Below are 21,259 nucleotides of genomic sequence, written 5' to 3' on the forward strand. Positions count from 1 at the left end.
GGAATGAGAGATCATTGAGAGTTTTAAAAGGAACATTAGGCAATGCTGGACTGAAGCAGGGTAAAGGGTTACAACAGAAGATGAATGGGAAGCTTCAAGAGAGCAAATAGTGAAGGCAGCAGAGAACAGTAAGTAAAAAGACAATGACTACTAGAAATCCTTGGGTGATACAGGAGATACTGAATTTAATTGATGAAATGAGAAAATATAAAAATGAATCAGGCAAAAGGAAATACTACAATATGGCTAAGCAGGAATGGTTGACAAATGAAAGGCTGTAGAGGCATGCATAAGAAGGAGAAGACAGGTGGCAAACCAATACAAAGGAAGAAGGCAAGGGTGGAAGGAGTATATAGAAGGCCTATACAAGTGAATCAAACTTGACTACAATGTTACAGAAAGGAAAGAGGAAGCAGATGACAATGAATTGGGAAATATGATACTATGAGAAATATTGGACAGAGCATTTAAAGGCCTAAGTTGAAACAAGGCGCTTGGAGTAAATGACTTGGCCTCAGAACTACTGAGATGCTTGGAAGAACAAGCCACCACAAAACTATTCCACCCAGTGTGCAAGATACATGTGATATGCAAGGTACCCTCAGACTTCAAGAGGAATGTAATAGTTCCAGTTCCAAAGAAATCAGGCACTGAGAAGTGTCAGTATTACACAGCTATAAGTTTAATAAGTCACAGTTGGAAAATACCAACAACAATTAGTGACAGAAGAATGGGAAAAGCTGGTAGAAGCCTACCTTGAGGATGACAAGTTTTAATTCCAGAGAAATGTAGGGACATTTGAGGCAATACTCACCTTAAGAGTTAGGAGATAGGTTCAAGAAAGAGAAACCTATGTTTGATGTGTTTATAGATTGAGAGAAAGCTTTTGACCATTTTGACTGGAATACACTCTTTGAAATTCTGAAGGTACTAGGGATAAAATACAGGGAGCAAAAGGTGATTTACAACTTGTACACAAACCAGATTACAGTTATCAGGGAAGACGGTTATGAAAAGGTAGTAGTGATTGAGAAAGGAGTGAGACAGGGTCATAGCCTATCCCCATTGTTACTCAGCCTATACACTGAGCAATCAGTGAAGGAAACCAAGGAGAAATTTGGAAAAGAAATTTGGGTTCAGGGAGCAGACATAAAAACTTTTAGATTTGCTGATGACACTGTAATTCTGTCAAAGATGGCAAAAGACTTGGAAGAGCAGCTGCACAAAATTGACAGTCTTAAAAAGATATTATAAAATGAATATCAAGAAAAGTAAAACCAGATTTATGGAATGTAAATGGATTAAGTCAGACAATGCTTAGGCAATATGAGTAGGTAATGAGGCACTAAATATAGAAGACAATTTTTGCTGTTTGGGAGCAAAATAACTGGTGATGATCAAAGTAAAGAAGAAGTTAAATGCAGACTGGCTATATCAAGAAAAGTACTTCTGAAACAGAGAAAATTGTTAACATCTAAAATAAATTTAAGTGTTGTGATGTCTTCTCTGAAGGTATTTGGAGTGTGAAACATGGACAATAAGCTGTTTAGACAAGAAAGTAGAAGCTCTTGCAATGTGGTGACACAGAATAAATGCTATATATTAGATGGGTAGTTCAAATAACCACAGAAAAGATACTAAATCAAACTGGAAAAAAAATTATGGTACAACTTGACTAAAAGAAGGAACTGATTGTGAGGACACATCCTGAGGCATCAAAGGGTAGTACATTTGGTAATGGAGGGAACTGTGGAAAGGAGGAGGGGGGGGGGGGGGGCAAGATTGTAGAGGGAAACCCAGGCTTGAATACAGCAAGCAGATACAATAATTGCAGGTCACAGTTGTTACTCAGAGATGAAGAGGCTTGTATAGAAGAGAATACTATGGAGAGCTGCATCATCATCAACAACAAAAGACATTGTCTCTGAATGTCACATTAACATAAAAGAAATTGTCACAAACTAATGGTGTGATAACTGTCTCCTTAATGTTGAAAGTACCAAAATATGTAACTGAAAGTTAATTATATTTTCTGCAGCAAATTTTCAGTTACATATGAAATATATTCATTAGCACAGATGATAACTGAAGACACAAGCTTTGAGCTGAAATACAAGTGGCAAATGTTGGACACACAACTCTCTCCCCCTTCTACCCCTCCCCAAATAAATAAATGTATGGTCCAGATTTATAGTAAACTGCGGAAATCAAGTTTGCAAATGCTATGTTTCTACATTATCAGCACTTGCTCATGGAGAACCAAGGTAATTAGTTTTTGCCTCTTGTAATTTGCTGAAAGTATAACACAAAATGACTTTGTTCCACATATGTACAGCTCTGTGCTGTAGGAAACAACGGCAAAGGATATCATTACTGTAAGGGAGAATTCTGCTGCATCAAATATATGCACAACAGTATGTTTTGGAGACATTTTCTGGGACTTTAAAAATTCTTTCACAACAAGGTCGACAGGATGCTGTCATGATGTCGAGACAACAACAACAGTATTTGCATTAAGCAGTTGTGGTTTAGAGGAAATAGGCCAATTTACCTAAGAGGCCAAGGCTTTAAGGAGAGCAGCATTTTGTAGTGAATGGGTGACAGTGGTCAGTATGATACTGGTGCTTCACACTATGAACTGCATTTTGGAACTCTGTATTTCCATTTTTGTGAAAGGAGAAATACCTCACTAACAGAAGATCTGATCAATTGCAGTAGCACCAACAAACACAAATTCAAATTATGCCCAATCTACTATGATATTCTCCTGATTTGTAAGTATGACTCACTACACATGAGTTTTTCAAGTCAGAATAAAGGTTCAATTCTCCAAACAAAAACTGCTTGGTAAGTTTACATGTTTATGGGCCACATGGGAGAAATAAATGGTAGAAGCTATCAAAGTAAAACACATTTGTTATTTTGTACGGCTCATGGTCTTCTCAAAACAAACAACTCCTAAACAGCTAATAAAACAAATTTTTCAATCAAGTTAAGGCATTTCTCTTCTATATATTAAGGAGATGATAACCAAATACATTATTTGTGTGTTATAAAGGAAAGAAGTGGCAGCATTTCAGAAACAAAGAAAAATGGATGAAATAAAAAAAAACTTCTCTACTAGTGATTTACTTTAAAAAAGTACAGTTTTTGTGTTATCATTCTGTAGTTCGTAACTGCACAGTACTTGTGAAAGAAGGAGAATTGCTAGTAATAAAAACATAACCAAGAGAGAAATTATTTAGATACAAGTGAGCCCATTACCAGCTCTGAGTACTGTGTGCAGCTATTTTTAAATGTGTGATGATAGATACTTATTTGTGCATAAAATCTGATCAAAGACAGGGTGTATTACTGTGTAAAGCCACATAGAATTGCCACAATGCCAAACAACACTCTCTTGGCAAGTTAATAAACTGACAGTACTTTGGTAAGTTTGCCCCTTCAATGGTAGTAAAGGTGGGCTATGCCAGCAACTGGAAAAATATAGCAATAAACAGAGAATAGTGGCAACAATAAAAAAACTTGGTTGTGAGAACTCAGTGTCTTGATATTCAATAATACAAAAGCTGGAAAGCATGTCACAATCAAACAGCCCTGGATTGCAGTGACTCATCCTGACATAACGTGACAAAAATAGAATGAATCTTTCTTGATGTAGCAGACTGTGCATCACTTTGAAACTTTCTGGTATGAACTAGACCAGCACTTAATCTGGAATCTTGCTGGCTTCTGAGGTCAAGATCAGATCTAGCACACAACTTTAATTGGCAAGAAAGGTTCAGAACTAACAGAACAGGTCAAAATGAGTCACATACAGAAACCAATGAAGTGAATGCTTCTAAACTGTTATTTAAGTTTTATTTTTCTACAAGAAACTTTACTTAAATCTCCACAAACCTCTAAGAATATTTAAAAAGAGGACACAAGTGTTGTAGACAGAACTTGAAATACTAACTGAAGTAATTTTGAGTAATTATTTATAGCAATTTATAACCATATGAACTGTTTTCTAACTGCAAGTATTTGCTGTAATGGATAATTTTTACTAATATCATTTCTAGGGTGCAAAAGAAATTTCTAACATGAAGTAATTTTAAAATAAAACTCACAAGAAACATCTCTTGACATAATAAAATTTTTTTGATTTTCATTGCAAAATACATACACACAGTTATTAATGCACTAGGAAACATATGAATACATTTACTAATATGGAGTGTGTAAGAACGAAACTATTTTTGTCAGAATGTGATTAATAACAGCTAAAGCTCCTTGTGAAACACTGTCACATACTGTTATGTAAATACTCCACCATAAACTAAATGCACAGTGATAACAAGTGTTCCAATTCTGGAAATTATGTCACCCACACAAAAGCAGATTATAACTGAAACATTTAGAAGGGTATCTGAATTCTTTTTGGCAATACATACCTGGGGGATATCTGTGTAATGTGTTTGATGGGAACGGTGCTCACTTCAGTTTGCAGCAATGATTTTCTATAGGCTGTGGCAGCTTCACCAGGAATGTAGGTCACACTGAAAATTATGAAATGAGGTTCTGACTCAAACACTCAAGTTAAAATTTCTAAAAGTGTACATAAATTCACAAGAAATTAAAAAAAAAGAAAAACAAAAAAATGCAGTGTTAAGTGGGTACATTGATCATGTATGAAGTTTTTTCCTTTTTAAAAATGTTGTTGCTCTATATTTGCTGACAGAAGTTTCAATTATTGCTGTTTTTCCTGGATAATTGCCCTTGGAAGACAACGTATACAAAATACACAATGATTTCTCTCCTTATCTGCCATACCTAAATACGTAAGTGGCACATAAACTTTTTTTTTTATTTTGCTTGCTAACTAACTGAACATTAATATTCCTCCCTTAATTTGTTTACTAGAAAACTGTATGAATTAACTCTAGGGAGACAAGAACCAAATATGAAAATAGTATGACGCAATGGCAGCTGAGATGTGGGAGAAATTTTACACCCACAGTAGTTAACATTAATTGTGATGGTTGATAAGAAGCACTACATTGGTTATGAAATGAAAAATTTTAAGCCTGTGCTGCCACAAAATCTTGTGCACCTATTAAGATACCACTACAGTAAAGAGCTTTTGTATAATACAAATAATAAAAATAGGTGGGGGGGGGGGGGGGGGAGGAGGGACAGGAAACAACTCACTGTATAGGTGAGATTTTGAGTAGTCAATACACACATAAACAGTGCTAAGGAGACTGCTGTGTCTTTGGGAGAATTCTTCTAGAATACACATACACCTGCATGGTTACTAAGTCACAGGCAACCATACTGTGCTGGAAATGCAGCTTGTGCTATCAACAAATCAAGGTCTCAGCTATAGAGGGGGTTGTTACCTTCACTCCTTCCATTACAGGTACCATTACACTATCAGAAAGCAAAAGATGACTCTTTTCGTGCATTTCAACATTAATATTCATTTTAATGTAGTAAAAGATAAAAAAAAATATTATGTACAATTAGTAGTAGTCAAGTAAAATTAAAATCCGAGCTATATAGAACACATCTCTATATGAAGTATCGAGCCACACATATTTTCCTAGTTCTTTGATAGGAAGTAAAGGGCAAATGGTAAATAATGCTATGAAGACAGTAGAAAATATGAACGCAGAGAAGTTGTTACTCAGGTATCAGCAATATAATGTGCACTGCTATATGGCTAAAAGTTCCATTGTATAGTAGAGTATGACCAAGATTTTAAAATGTTTCCTCTCCTCTTCCTCCTCTGCCCCCCTCCCCCACACCCCAACAAGTCCGAAGTCTGCAGAATCACTTTGCAACTTCTTTGATCACCAAGTTTACACTGTGAATTCTATGATGTGCATCCTTCAACAGCTGCAAATATCACTCCAAACAGCAGCTACACTTGAGGGCCTGAATGAGTTACTTGCACCCTGTCGAGGTGCTGTACAACCATAAAATTTCATCATATTTGATGGCATCTGGAAATCTATGTCTGGTAAGAGATTAGCAGATAAAAACATTTCACTGATATGATAAGATGAACAGAAAGGTTAATTTATCTAAACAGTGCACCAAAATGTTTTACAACACAGGTAACACCATATACAATGAAGTGCCAAAAACACTGGTATACAGAGATATGTGAACGGGCAGAAGATGGTGCTGTGGTCAGAAATGCCTGTATAAGACAACAAGTGTCTGACACAGTTGTTAGATCGGTTACTGCTGCTAAAATGGCAGGTTATCAAGATTTAAGTGAGTTTGTAAATGACATAATAGTCAGCGCATGTGCGATGGCACATAGCACCTCCAAGGTAGTGATGAAGCAGGGATTTTTTCTTATGACCATTTCATGAGTGTACTGTGAATATCAGAAACCTGGTAAAACATCAAATCTCCAACATCACTCCTGCCAGAAAAAGATCCTGCAAGAACGGGACCAATGATGACTGAATAGAATCATTCAGGATGACAGATGTGCAACCCTTCTGCAAATTGCTGCAGATTTCAATGCTGGGCCATCACTGTCAGCATTTGAACCATTCAAAGAAACAGCATTGATATGGGCTTTCAGATCAGAAGGCCCACTCGTGACTTGTGTACTCTTGCTGACTGCATAATACAAAGATTTATATCTCACTTGGGCCTGCCAGCACAAACAATGGACTGTTGATGACTGGAAACATGTTGCTTGGTTGGCTGAATCTCATTTCAAATTGTATTGATCGGGTGGACGTGTACGGGTATGGAACCTCATGAATCAATGTACCCTGCATGTCAGCATGGGACTGATGATAGCTGGTGGAGACTCTGTTATGGTGTGGGGAATGTGCAGTTGGAGTAATATGGTACCCCTGATACATCTAGATATGACTGTGACAGGTGTCATGTATGTAAACATACTGTCTGATCACTTACATCCATTCATGCTCATTGTGCATTCTGAAGGACTTGGGCAATTCCAGCAGGACAACACGGCACCCCATATGTCCAGAGTTGCTACAAAGTGGCTCCAGAAACACTCTTCTGAGTTTAAATACTACAGCTGGCCGCCACACTTCCCGGACATGAACATTGAGTATATCTGGGATGCCTTGAAAAGTGCTGTCCAGAAAAGATCTCCATCCCCTTGTACTCTTATGGATTTATGAGCACCCCTGCAGGACTCATAGTGTCAATTCCCTCCAACACTACTTCAGACATTATTCAAGTCCATATCATGTCGTGGGGTCCTACACGATATTAGGCAGGTACCAGTTTCTTTGGCTCTTCAATATATGAGGATTATATCTATTTTATAATTACTGAAACAAATGTCAGGGCACTCATTTTCAGCTGTCCCCATCAAGATATATCAATAACACCTGTCAGCAGCTAAGGGTTTCAATTAATTATCATTTAGTCTAGAGAAGCTGCACGGTCATCAATGGTATCTGTTCTTTCAAGAACAGTTACTATCTTCATATATACGGAAACAAATGTGTTAGGAAATATTCTCTAGACAGAAGGTACTAAACAGAAACTCGCATCTCAAACTAATAAGTACTTCACCACAATATCACAATAAAAAAATGAAAACTTTAATGAGCAAAGTGATAGATATACAAATAAATTATTGTGGCATTCATCATAAAAATGTTTTCTGTAAGTCTATAATGTATGGAACTGATAATTTTATATTTGGATGCATTGCATATTAAGAGTTGTTAAAATGCTGGTACATTTTTAGCAGGAAAGGGTATTTTATTTGCAGCAATAAATGATGTTGGACAATCTGGGCAAACAGGTGTATGAAACTGATAATAGAGGGACAGAGAGAGAGAGAGAGAGAGAGAGAGAGAGAGAGAGAGAGAGAGAGAGAGCGGGGGATGGGGGGTGGGGGTGGGAAGATGCTTCTTCTGCTTCTTCATAACAGACAGCTTAAAATTATGCATGGAAGAAATAAATACAGTGATGTGATTAACAGGGTAGCTCATAAGCACAGTCAAATGAAAGCAAAAAGACTGATATTTGGAAATGCAGGAAGACTGTGTCACAGATCTATAATGTTAAAATAAACTACAGGAGTATACTAAAGAAATCTGATAGCCACTTATATCAGTAAGAAGTAAGTAGAAACTGAAAAACGAGAGTAATGGCAAGGAGGTTCCTCATACATACATACATACATACATACATACATACATACATACATAACACTGACAAAAAAACCATACTACACTTTGACATTTTAACGTGCCAGGTACTCTGCCAGATATCAGTGATGTCCACGGACAACATTTCAATGATGTGACTTGTCTTCATCAGATGATACCTTAAAAAGTCGATCAAATGGGACAAGTCCAGTATTTATACTTAACTCCCAACCCCTTCCTTGGTCAGTTCTAGACACTTTGCATATGGTCAGTTCCCACAAAAAATGAACTGAGTGGTTCCATCTTTGGTCTGGTGCATCTGGCCACAAGATGGCGCTATGTTGTTGGACCAGTGTGCCAACACTGAAGTAGAATTGGACTAAAATCTGAATTTGAGTTCACAGCCAGGTGGACCATACAAAAGGTGGAAAATCTCGGTACATTTATAGGGGGAATGGACCACAGACAAAGCATCTAGAATTGACCATGGAGGGGAAATGCAGTAAATTTAACTACTGGGCCCATTCTACTCGACAAGCAGTCACAAATAGTACCTGATTCAGACATATCACGTAGTCAAAACTTTTTGGATGGACGACACTGATATCTGGCAGAACACCAGACACCTCAAGGTGTCAGCAGATCAGTGGATACACGTGAAGAATTACATACTACACTTTAGTGATAGATGTATTTCAACACAATACAAACTAACAAAAAAGTATTATTATCTTTGTGTACGTCTTCTAGCATAACAGAGAAGAGAATGATATATAAGAGCGGTACAATTTATGCAAAATGAAACTATAGATAAAGATGTTTGTGAAATACAAAAATAATCATGACAATGATCATAAACTATTACTTACAGCTCTATAAAGATACTTTATCACTTCAACTGCTCCCCTTATTTCCACTTAAACCAAACAAAGTGAACAGATAGATAAATATTATGAGTAGTTGACATTTCTCTCTCCTGCTTTACTGTTTCACAAGAATTAAATGAATAACATGTGACTCTCTTTTATGATTACTTACTTTCAGTTTCATCTTTGAAGATACTTTTCATCTGGACTCTGTTAGGGGTGAACATAAAGAACATAAAGTTGTAAATATTGCGTTGGGAAAAAAAAAAAAAAAAAAAAAAAAAAGACTGTGACCATGGAAGCTGGTGATAATGTTAGTCTTTCTCTACATAATCATCCTCTATTACAACACATTTTCCTTAATAATGGATAATTTGACAGAAACCTTTGTTTTAAAAGTCTGTATTTTGGCTGCTCAGCAAACCTTCCACCTCAAAAATCATTATCCTGAAAATGCAAAACATACTGTGGTTTCATCATCCCAGAAAAGAAGAGCAAGTCACCAAGTTCCATGTCAGGAAAATATGGAGGGCCAAACAAAATTCGACAGTCCAAAGAAGCAGCATGTGCGAGCTAGTGTATTGTTATGAAGCAAAAAATGCCCCTTGAACAGCTTCCCATGAGCTTTGTCTTCACAGCTTCCCATGAGCTTTATCTTCACAGCTTCCTACAATTTTGTCAGGAGATATTGGTATTATACTCCTGTGATGGTTTGCCCTTCAAGCATAATCTGTTAGCACCACACCATGGCAATCATGATAAAATCATTCGACATCACCTTGCCCCGTGATATTGGCGGTAAATCCACTTATTTGCTCCTTTGTTTCAGGATCATAGTGTTACACCCAACACTCATCCATGGTGATTAAGCAGCTAAAGAATTCTTCCAGACTAGCTTAACGCCAGTGCATTATTTCTTCTGCTGTCTTGGTATAGCTATCATTTTGAAAGGGTATGAGCAGCCATGGAACCCAAAGGTCATCCCTTGTCTTTCATGATATAAATTACTCTAATATTATTTAATTATGTAAAAATATAAGAAGTACAGAAAAATAATACTTTTCTTTGATAACAGAGGAGCTAAGGTTAAATGGAAACTAAAAAAGCAAAAATGGAAATTACAATTATTGCATAAATTATGATTAAAATACCAATCTCTGAATCAGGCTTTGAGCTACAGACTGCAGATTCTTTAAATCATATAAGTGAGAATCTAATCTCCCAAATAAATCTTTAATACATGTATTAGTGACAGAGTTTATTCAAAATCAACTATGAAGTCAAATGTACATGGATTCCAACAGATAATTTATTAATTTAAGTCACAGTACAATGTGGTGGCAGTAATGTCCACACCCACATCAATCACCATCAGTAACAGTCTGCATAAAAACGATAGTAAGTTCAATAATGTGGATAAATTCTCTCATAATTCACATAAAAGCACAAGAAAGCAGAGATCAGACAACGATTTTAAAACCCACATGCATTACTCTTTGTACACTATCAATATGAGTGCTTTCTACTAAGGAAGTCCATATTTTATTAATTACTTAACACTATAATGGAAAATTGTCTACTGACAGCAATTTCCACACCATTCATGATTTCATGACCCCCTCACAGCTTCATTTGCCACACCTCTCTCCCACTTTACAGTTTTGACAGATGCTCTCTAGTACACCTTGCAGAACTAATGAAAAAGGATGTTGTGAACAATAAAGAAAGTGCTAGAAGCTCCATTACAATGTATATTTTGTTATAAAGTGAAACATCCATTTCAAATATTTCTGCAAGTTTAATGCAAATATTGTAGGTCTTCTAATAATTTTCCTATATGCAGTTCTCTTAGAATAGCTTTATAAAGCGTTTCTATTCAATCAGTGAAGATTCCTTTCACAATATGAACATGTGTCAAACATGCTTCATGTAAATTTAAATTGTAATTTCACAAAAAAGGAACATTTTCTAATCTTTCCAACTTTTGTATTACATCTGTATTTGTACATGAAGCAAACATAAAGCAAGCCTCAAACTGGTATCTCCTGATAACGTTACCAATTTCTACAAAGCCCCAGTAAGGGACATTAATGATAACTCCAAATGTTTGCCCCAATCAGCTACTATTATGTTCAAGGAAGGGCACACACACACTGCGGTAACTAGAAAACTTCTGTTAATTACTTTAGTGAAAAATATTGCATTAGTAGCTTTGCATGTAAATGGTACAGAGCTTGTTTAAATGCTTATAAAACTGTCAAAGTGTTAAATGCTGAACATTAACATGATTACAGTACAGTCCCATTAATCCGAACTAATTGAGACCGGATCTTGTTCGGATTACCTATTTGTTCAGATTAGCCGGAGTTACGGTGAAGAGTTTCTAGAATAAAGTATACCATGCAGATAAATAGGTCCACCATGGTAACAATTGGGGACAAGTGTGGGAACAATGGCTCACTCTCACTCCCTGCTTTTGTTGTTATACATTGTGGAGACCTCTGTAATGTCTGAGGTCAGTGCACTGCCAGTTAGCTCACAAAGCATCTGGTTATGTTAGCTATCAATCACTGGCACACGTAACAGTTGTAGTGTATTTGTTCAAGTGTAGTGGTGTACATATTTTCATAGTGAGTAAACAGAAACATACAGCATTAACTCTCAAAGAAAAACTGAATGCTTTTAAGCAGATAGACAATGGTGAGAATGTATCTAAACTGTCAACCATCTGTGATTGGAAGAAGAACTGAGTGAAGCTTGAACAGTCCTGTCCAACATCTTCAGGAAAAACACTCAAAATTAGGCAGACTTTGAAACAGTCCAAGTACAATAAAGTGGATGAAGCTCTTTTCCTTTGGTTTATGCAGAAGTAGAAAGGGGAACTTCTCTGAGTGGAGCACTGGTTCGGGAGAAGGCGTTTACCTCAACAAGTTAATGAAAGGTGATAAGTCTTTTAGTGCGAGTACGGGTTGGTTAGGCAGATTCAAAAAAGTCATGGAATCTGTCAGCTAACAATTACTGGAGACAAGCTTTCTTCTAACCATCATGTAGCGAAGGAATACTTGGGCGAGTTTGAAAAAATGATAAGAGAGGGAAAGTACTCTTCCCAACAAATTTATAATGCTGACAAGACTGGCCTTAATTTTAGGGCATTGCCAACAAAAAGCATGGCATCAAAAGCAGAAGACCATGCTCCTGGTCTTAAAATGTGCAAAGATCATGTGACTTTATTAGTGTACAGCAAAGCTGCTGGTAATCACAAGCTGCCTTTAATGCTGATCGGCAAATCTGCTAGGCCCAGAGCTTTTAAAAACTGCAACATGAAGTCCCTGTCCGTATATTATCGCAACCAGAAAAAAGCATGGATGGATGGTAAGCTGTTAGAAGTATGGTTTCATGGTCAGTTTGTTCCCTCTGTTCGATGGTTATCTAAGGAAAATCATTTGTCTGCACATGCAATCCTTTAGATTGATAACGCGTCATCTCACCCTAGCACTGAGAAATTATGTGATGGAGAAATTGTGGCAAAGTTTTTTCCACTGAATGATACATCACTTCTACAGCTGATGGACCAGGGCGCACTGCAAACATTAAAACTGATTTTTAAGAATGCTGATCCAAGATTATAGCATACCTTTAGTGGACAAAATAAAAAAGACCAATGTGAAGGATGTTGTTAATTGGGCTGCTGAGGCATGGCAGAATATTTCAGAAAATACTCTGAGAAAATGGTGGACACCTCTTGAATTTCAGGAAAACCTAGCTGAGAATGAAGAGGAAAATCTACTACAAATGATACAGACAATTCCTGGATGTGAAGAAGCTATTAAAGGAGACATAGATGAGTGGATGGCAGCAGATGGGGCATGTTTGGAGAACCTTACTGATGCTGATTTAGTTACTGCTGTGACTCAAGACCAGGAAGAAGTGGACTGCTGTCATGGATGTCCTACCAACCGATCCCTTCTTCTAGTCAAGTTGTGCCACAAACTTCTCTTCTCCCCAATCCTATTCAATACTTCCTCATTAGTTATGTGATCTACCCATCTATCTTCAGCATTCTTCTGTAGCACCACATTTCGAAAGCTTCTATTCTCTTCTTGTCCAAACTATTTATCGTCCACATTTCATTTCCATATATGGCTACACTCCATACAAACACTTTCAGAAAAGACTTCCTGACTCTTAAATCTATACTCGATGTTAACAAATTTCTTTTCTTCAGAAACGCTTTCCTTGCCATTGCCAGTCTACATTTTATATCCTCTCTACTTCGACCATCATCAGTTATTTTGCTCCCCAAATAGCAAACCACCTTTTCAACCTATTGAATTATTATTTTTTTAAGTTGTCTGGCCTCTTCTATGACCTCATTTAACACAGGAAATAAACAGGATGAGCAGGCAAGGCAAGACAAAATGGCTGCAGACAAAATGTATAAAAAATGACATCAGGAGGACTTATTGAGCAATAGGAAAGTCAAAACAACCTCTGGTGAAATTGAAAGGAAGGGTGTCAGCATTAAGAGTGCAATAGGAATTCCAATGTTAAGTACAGAGAGAGAGTGGATAGGTCAAAAATTTACACTGAAGGTCTCTACAGGGGGAGATTTGTTTGATGAAATGACTGTATGAACTGTGATTTGACAAAGAAGATACAGGGAATCCAACATTTAGGGGCAGAGTTTAATAGCGCTTCATCAGAAACGCCATCAAGTAAGACAGGAATGAATGATAACATTCCTTTGGAATTTCTTAAATCACTGGGGAAACTGGTAACCAAAGGACTATTCCAGTTAATATGTAGAATTTACAAGCCTGCTGACATACTGTTGGACTCTGGAAAAATATCCACATAATCCTGAAGATAACAAGGGCAGGTAAATGTTACAGCCATCACATAATCTGCTTAACAGCGCATGCACCCAAGTTTCTGACAAGAATATTATACAGAAGAATGGAAAAGGAAATTGAGGATCTGTTAGATGATGATCAGTCTAGCTTTCAAAAATGTAAGGACACCAGAGAGGCAGTTCTGACATTGTCATGATTAATGGAAGCAAGACTGAACAAAAATTAAGACTGTGCATAGGATTCCTTGGACTGGAAAAAGTGTTTGACAATGTAAAATGGTGCAAGATGTTTGAAATTCTTAGAAAAATAGGAGTAAGCCATAGGAAAAGATGGATAATACACAATAAGTACAAGAATCAAGAGGGTACAATCAGAATGGAAGACCAAGGGTGAAATGCTCAGATTACGAAGAGTGTAAGAGAGGGCTGTAGTCTTTCAACCCTATTCTATACATAAAAGAAGCAATGGAAGAAAAACAAGAAAGGTTCAAGAGTGGGATTAAAATTCAGGGCAAAAGTATATCATTCACAAAATTAACAAATGACAATGCTATTCTCAGTGAAAGTGAAGAAGAATTATAGGATATGCTGAATTGAATGAACAGTCAAATGAGTACAGAATGTGGATGCAGAGTAAACTGAAGAATGATGAAAGTAATGGTAACTAACAGAAATGAGATTAATGATAAACTTATCTTTATAACTGAGGACCATGTAGTAGATGAAGTTAAGGAATTCTGCTATCTTGGAAGCAAAATAACATGACAAATAAAACAAAGAGGACATAAAAAGCACATCGGCACAGGCAAAGAGGGCATTCCTGGCCAAGAGAAGCCTGCCCTCAAACACCAGCCTTAATTTGAGGAAAAACTTCTGAGACTGTATGTTTGGAGCTCAGAATTCTATGGTAGAGAATCATGGACTGTGGGAAAACCAGAAAAAAGAGAATTGAACCGTTTGCAATGTATTGCTATAGAAAGTTGTCAAAAATTTTATGGACTAATAAAATTAGGACTGAAGAAGTTCTCCATAAAATCAGTGAAGTAAGAAACATTTGGAGAACACTGAAAAGAAGAAGGAGCAGGATGACAGAACATGTGTTAAGACATCAGGGATAACTTGTATGGTACTAGAGGGAGCTGTAGAGGGTAAAAACTGGAAGGTAAGAGAGATATTGGAATATATCCAACAAACAATTGAGGAAGTAGGTCGCAAATGCTACTCTGAGTTGATGAGGTTGGCACAAGGGAAATTTATGGCAAGCCACATTCAACTGGTCACGATGATTTGCTTTTGTGGGGTTGGTGATCTTATCCGTCACTTCACTGTACCTCATGCTGCTGAAATGCTAATCTATGAGTTAAAGTGCAGTAACTGACATTTTAATAACTGTCTGTATTATACTAGATTAATTTTTCTAGTGCACAAAAACAACAGGATTTCTATTTGTCGTACCTATTCCATGTATAAAGTTTCCTTTTCTGTTTGCAAGTTACTTTAATCCATGGTGTGTTCTTTTCCTATTTTATATTTCCTTTCAATATAATTTTTATTTATATTGCTTGGAAATATTTCATAATTTTCTCCATAGTTAGTCTGCCTGAATTCCATGGAAGTTTCTGTGTGCTGTGTGGTGCTATGTTGTTTTTCTTAATTCTTTATTGTTATCCGAGCATGCATTCAGTGCCAGGGACAACATTTATTTCTTTACTTCCAGATTTGTCTATGAAGAACCTATCAACTTGTGTATCATTCCCTTGCTCAGTACAAACTGGAAAACTTACTGTTGAAGTAAAAGTTGTGGAGCAAAATAATTATTTCTAAACCAATTATGCTTCCAGAATATGTCAATAATCATACACTGCAAGTAATACATTTAATTAATTATTTCTTTGTGTCTGCAGAAAGCTTAGTACAGAATTATGTTGCTATGCTTATAAAACTAATGTGAAATTTTGTACATACAGATGGTGTTCATCTAAAGAGAAGAAGTAAGTTGCAAAATAATCTTTCAAATAAAAAAATAATACAATGCAATTCATTCTTTAATAGTAACAAACTGTACTGAGTAAATGCTTCAATACATAATTGAGATTAGATATTACTGATTTCACTGTTACGTATGTTTAGCTACTATTTTGTATTAAGGTGGGAAATTATTTTTTATTTCAAAATGTATGCCATACTGAAATAAATGCAGACAACTCCAGTATTAAATATTAATCAATGAAGAATTGAACACATTTTTGGTTTAATGTTTTTTTCTGAAGTAAAGCATTGTGTAATTTTTTTACACACTAGCAATAACATTGCAATATATATTATCTGCAGGTGGATAAATAAATAAAAGCATAACAGAAAAAATGTCACCAGAAAATAAGTTTCCCCACAACATTTCAATGTGAGAGCATTGTATCTGTAGAAGTATGTAACTTTTGTGTAATTTAATTCTGGTAGCCATAGGAAGTGTATTGTTTTTTATGATGTACATTTAGTGAAAACATTTAGAATCCAAAATATTACAATTTAAATAATATTGTTTTCAAAAGGTAATCAATTTTGTAGCATATAAAATTTTTATTGCTGTGACACAAAATGCACAGACTTCTTTATGATACAGGCCAATTCTGAGTAATTCTGTGTGTTTTGTTGTATTCTAAACTATTTCTACTGTTTGATTCTAGAAATGAATTAATAAAAATGTTGTTTGTGGAGTTTTTCAGTCACACTTTACACAACAGTTAAAAATCCAATATCAAGTAACTACCTGAATCACGTACTCCAGTGGGAATAAAAAAGGAGACACATGTTATGTGGAATAAAGGCAGCAGAGAGAGAATGCTGAAAGCAACTGCTGTCACAGAGCAATAGCAACTGACATCACTGCCACCGACACACGAGGAAGACGGAAGGGCAGGCATAATCCTATTTTATCAGGTTACTGGGATGTGTAAATTGGATGTAGAGTTCAGTATGGCTTCTCTTGGAGCTCAGAGGTGACTAAAGTGGCTCCCAGTGTCAGAGCACAAGACACAAATGTTTCAGTATTGTGAATTAGTCCTGAGTATTCTATACAGTTTGGAAATTTAGTAATTACAGCATATCACGAACTGCATGTGAAAAATATATACTACTCAAAAATACTGAATACTGCATAACAATTCAGAAAAATATTCTGCAGCATACAGTGCAATCTTGAAAGAAAGATACAAGAAGGACAATTAATGAGAAAAATACAAAGAATGAAGAGCTTTGGCTTCATAGTGTGAATTTTTGTGTTTACTATTCATTATCCGTACAGTTTCAGTTCTCCAATCTTCTATGCAATGTTTCAAATAAAAACTCTATTTTAGCAATACTAACAAACAGGCACTTGTATTCATGTCACAGTCTTAGCTACGTATGCAACCATTGTACTATTATACGAGTTCTATCAACAAATAAAGAATGGTTTTTAATCATTGAATAATATTATAATTCAGCATAAAATATTACTTGTGAATTTAGCATCATACATTTTCTGTGCCTCATAACTAAACACCTTAAAGTAAGATTTCCCCACAATCATGGTTGCATGGCAGTTTTCTTTTTCTTTTTTTTTCCAAAGTATAATCCAAAACTATGCTAACAGCATGCTCTATTAACAGTGTCATGAATCTGCAAAACTAAGTAAAACCAAAATTCTAATTCCAACTCCATCCCCCTCCTCCTACCAAAAACATACATATACATTAAAAAATAAGTAAAACAACTTATCTCCAAACAAAAACATCCACGCCATCAATTAGTAAAAGGCACATAAATCAAAGTAATATTCATTTTTACTTGGGACTAACGGAAATACATTACAATTAGGTGTGTTCTTTATCTGGGAAGCAAGAATAATTATAATATTAATATTTAAAAATGTCATAGAATTAGCAGCCATGGATGACTGGCTGGAAATTTTAACAACTGAATTGGCTTGTTATACAAAGATCATTTCACATAATTGCTATCAAAATCAGATAGCAATAAAATGACATAACATATTTTTCACATTTAAGGTGAAAAGCTAACGTACATCCTACGTAATGTAAAATACTTCATAAACTTTTACCATCTCATCACAAAATCAAATGTCAAAAAATGTAATGCAACCTATTTAATCTTTTCCAGTGCAATCAATAGATGGTGTAGAGCCCACTTATGAATAAAATGGCATTAGCCACAGGGAAATCCTGTACCTTGACAGAACAGCACACTCACTGAATAAATTATAGGAAAAAATGAATTGATCTAAGTAACTAGCAGTTGATTCTAAATCTTTAAAATGCTGGTCATGAGCAATACTTCAGCATTCCATTTTTAACATTACTGAAAAAGACACACCAGAGGTTTGATACAAAACTTCTTGCTGTGCATTATTGTAACTACTTACAAAAATGAACTGCATTAAAGACTGTGCTAAAGAAATGAATACAAATGAAATTGGCTTTGCCTTCACTCTTCATCTCCATCATGTACTACACATATCAAAATTAGTTGTGTTCAACTTCCTTCTTTAAACATGATTAGTCATGCCATTATTATAGTCTGTATGCAGCATCTCTTTTCTCTTTTAGGTCTGACACTGAGAGGTTCTCTTCTTCTTCTTCTTCTTCTTCTTCTTCTTTCATGTGTTCTACTATCCACTTTAGTTTTCTATAAGCTCATTTTAATACAGTATTGCTAATGGTATTTTTTTTTTCAATTACATCGCCATTCAGAAGTCAGTACAGTATTTTCAAAAAGTTATTGTGAATTACAGTCCAATTAGTAGGAATCCTGTAACTAACTTGTACCTTGTCCTGTGATTTCATACAAAGTTGTAGTAAGAATGACTTGTTTCAGCAGCAGAAATTATGTATGGCACAGTTGAACTGCACAGTTTTCTTCCACTAATATATTGGCACATTTCTACATAGCAACATAAAAATATGCCTAGTCATGACTATCTCAGCTTCATCAAGCACCTGTATTTCACTTCAGCAGATTCATGAGCAGCTGAACAATTCATCCTCCAATCTTAGAATAATACATGCAAGATATTTTGTACAGTCCTGGATGATGGACACATAATGAAGGATACTGAAAGTACTTTACATTACCATCTTCCATAAACTTGAAGTACTTTGGGAGATAGAGAAAACTACAAGTTCCATAAACTTAAATTGTCTACCCTCCCAAATCATCACAAGGAAGAACTGACTGAGCTACAAGGGAACCATATAATGAAAAATTATAGGTATAAGTCACAGTTCTGACACTCTGCTTTCTTACAACAGCACAAAATTAGCAATTACAAATACCAACCATGAGTTTTGTTATCTATTTCAGAATAAAAACTGGTTATTTAACTCACACCCAGACAATAATTTAATATCTGTCATATACAGGCATAGAAAACACTTCTTTGGTCATTTCTTAAACTATTTCACCGCTAAAAGAGCAGTGCAAGAAAACTGATCCACATATCGATACAAAATCTACACACATAACACAAGCTTACAACAGTCAAGTCTGGCCTCAGCAGCCAGGGACCGTACTCAGGTGTGTGTGAATTGCATTTGCACGAGTGTGTGTGTGTGTGTGTGTGTGTGTGTGTGTGTGTGTGTGTGTGTGTGTGTGTGTGTTTTGTTGTTGTGGTCTTCAGTCCAAAGACTGGTTTGATGCAGCTCTCCATGCTACTCTATACTGTGCAAGCCTCTTCATCTCTGAATAACATCTTTCTGAATCTGCTTACTGTATCCATCTCTTGGTCTCCCTCTCTGATTTTTACCCCCCAAACTTTCCTCAAATACTTAATTGGTGATCCCTTGCTGTCTCATGTGTCCTATAAACTGAACCCTGCTTCTGGTCAAGTTGTGCCACAAATTTCTTGTCTCCCCAATTCTATTCAGTACTTCCTCATTAGTTACATGATCGACCCATCTAATCTTCAGCATTCTTCTTTAGTACCACATTTTGAAAGTTTCTATCCTGTTTTTATTTAAACTGTTTATCCCCCATGTGTGTATGTTATCTAACTCAGATGAAGGCCTTTCTGGCTAAAAGCTTACTTGTTTGACCATCTTTTTGTTGTGCCGATTTGTGACTCAACATCTCCACTACATGATACGTATCAATCTATTCTTTTCATAATACAACAGGTCCACAGTAAACATCTGAAGTCTGAATCTTACATACAATCAATCTGAACTATTCCAAACAAGTAAAAAGTGATATATTGGTATCAGAAGCACAGACCGATGGGCATAGAATAAAGGAAAATTCATGTGAGAAATTCCTAGGCATTCTCTTGGACATCGTGTAGGATAACATACTGATGTGGCAGCAGCACACAAACAAGTTAACAAAAAAACTAAGATACACCTTCCTTGTATTTAGAAATCTGTCTCTGTGTTGACCTGCAGACAGGATTACCAGCATGCCCCAAGATACAGATTAGGAGTGGGATGATAGGTATAAATGGAGCAAAAGATGCAATTGCACCTCAGTATAGCAGGTCACTGAATGGTGTTGTCTTGGACTGATATTGAAATATAATGTCACTTTGACACTCACATCCAGAATGGCGTCTGAATGTCTGCTGGGAAAATCTAGTGTCTCATTTTGAATGCATAATTTATATACTTCCACTCTGTCTTATGGGAGATGCATCTGAAGTCAAGGTGCAATAATAATATTGTGTGGAGTCAATAGCTGAACATCTTGGAGAAGTCTCTTCAGGATGTCCAGATTCTGACACTCATAATATGTCAATACATTTGTGCCCTAAGTGCATTTGTGGTTAATAGTAAGAGTGATTTCCGGACAAACCGTGAAATTTACCATCACAGTTCTAAAAGTAAAAATAATTTTGAAATAGACTTTGTATTATAATTTAAAAATTATTCCAGTAAAGCTTGCAAACTTTAGCCTACAGAGCAGATATGGATGAATCGTCATTGTGAAGAGCTGAAATAATCCTGAAACAAGGGTGTGAGGAATTGTAGTTGATGAAGGCATTAGCAAATCTCTAGCATGGTCAGCTCTCCACGAGTAGCTACTTTACATCCATCAATAGCAGTACATGCCAACATTTCAGACACGAAACTCCCAAGTCAGGTTACAAGTATCAAAAGGAAAATACTCCCAAAATATTATACAATTCTATCTCATAATTTTGTGTAAAATTACATTTCTGCAATGGCTTTCAAGACACAGCACTGCAGTTCCACTATTCACTGCTCCCATTTTATTTAAAACTGATGTGTGATTTACACAGAGTGAATAATTGATTACTACAATAACTACTCATGGACATATCGAAATCCTTAAGTGATTATTAAATCAAGACAAAATTTGCTTCAGTATAAATATTTGATGGGAAT

General features: G+C 36.0%; 1 protein-coding gene across 7 annotated transcripts in view; it reads right to left on the reverse strand.

The window, feature by feature from the left end:
- LOC126365733 (multiple PDZ domain protein) overlaps positions 1-21,259 on the reverse strand; it is a 2,074,088-nt gene that overhangs the window by 1,107,481 nt on the left and 945,348 nt on the right. For all 7 annotated transcript variants that reach the window (XM_050008182.1, XM_050008180.1, XM_050008184.1 and 4 more), the window contains one exon: positions 4,437-4,541. In XM_050008182.1, the coding sequence (XP_049864139.1) occupies positions 4,437-4,541 (105 nt within the window). The remainder of the gene's footprint in view (positions 1-4,436; positions 4,542-21,259) is intronic.

Source organism: Schistocerca gregaria, chromosome 4, assembly GCF_023897955.1.
Source record: "Schistocerca gregaria isolate iqSchGreg1 chromosome 4, iqSchGreg1.2, whole genome shotgun sequence".
Lineage (NCBI taxonomy): Eukaryota > Metazoa > Arthropoda > Insecta > Orthoptera > Acrididae > Schistocerca > Schistocerca gregaria.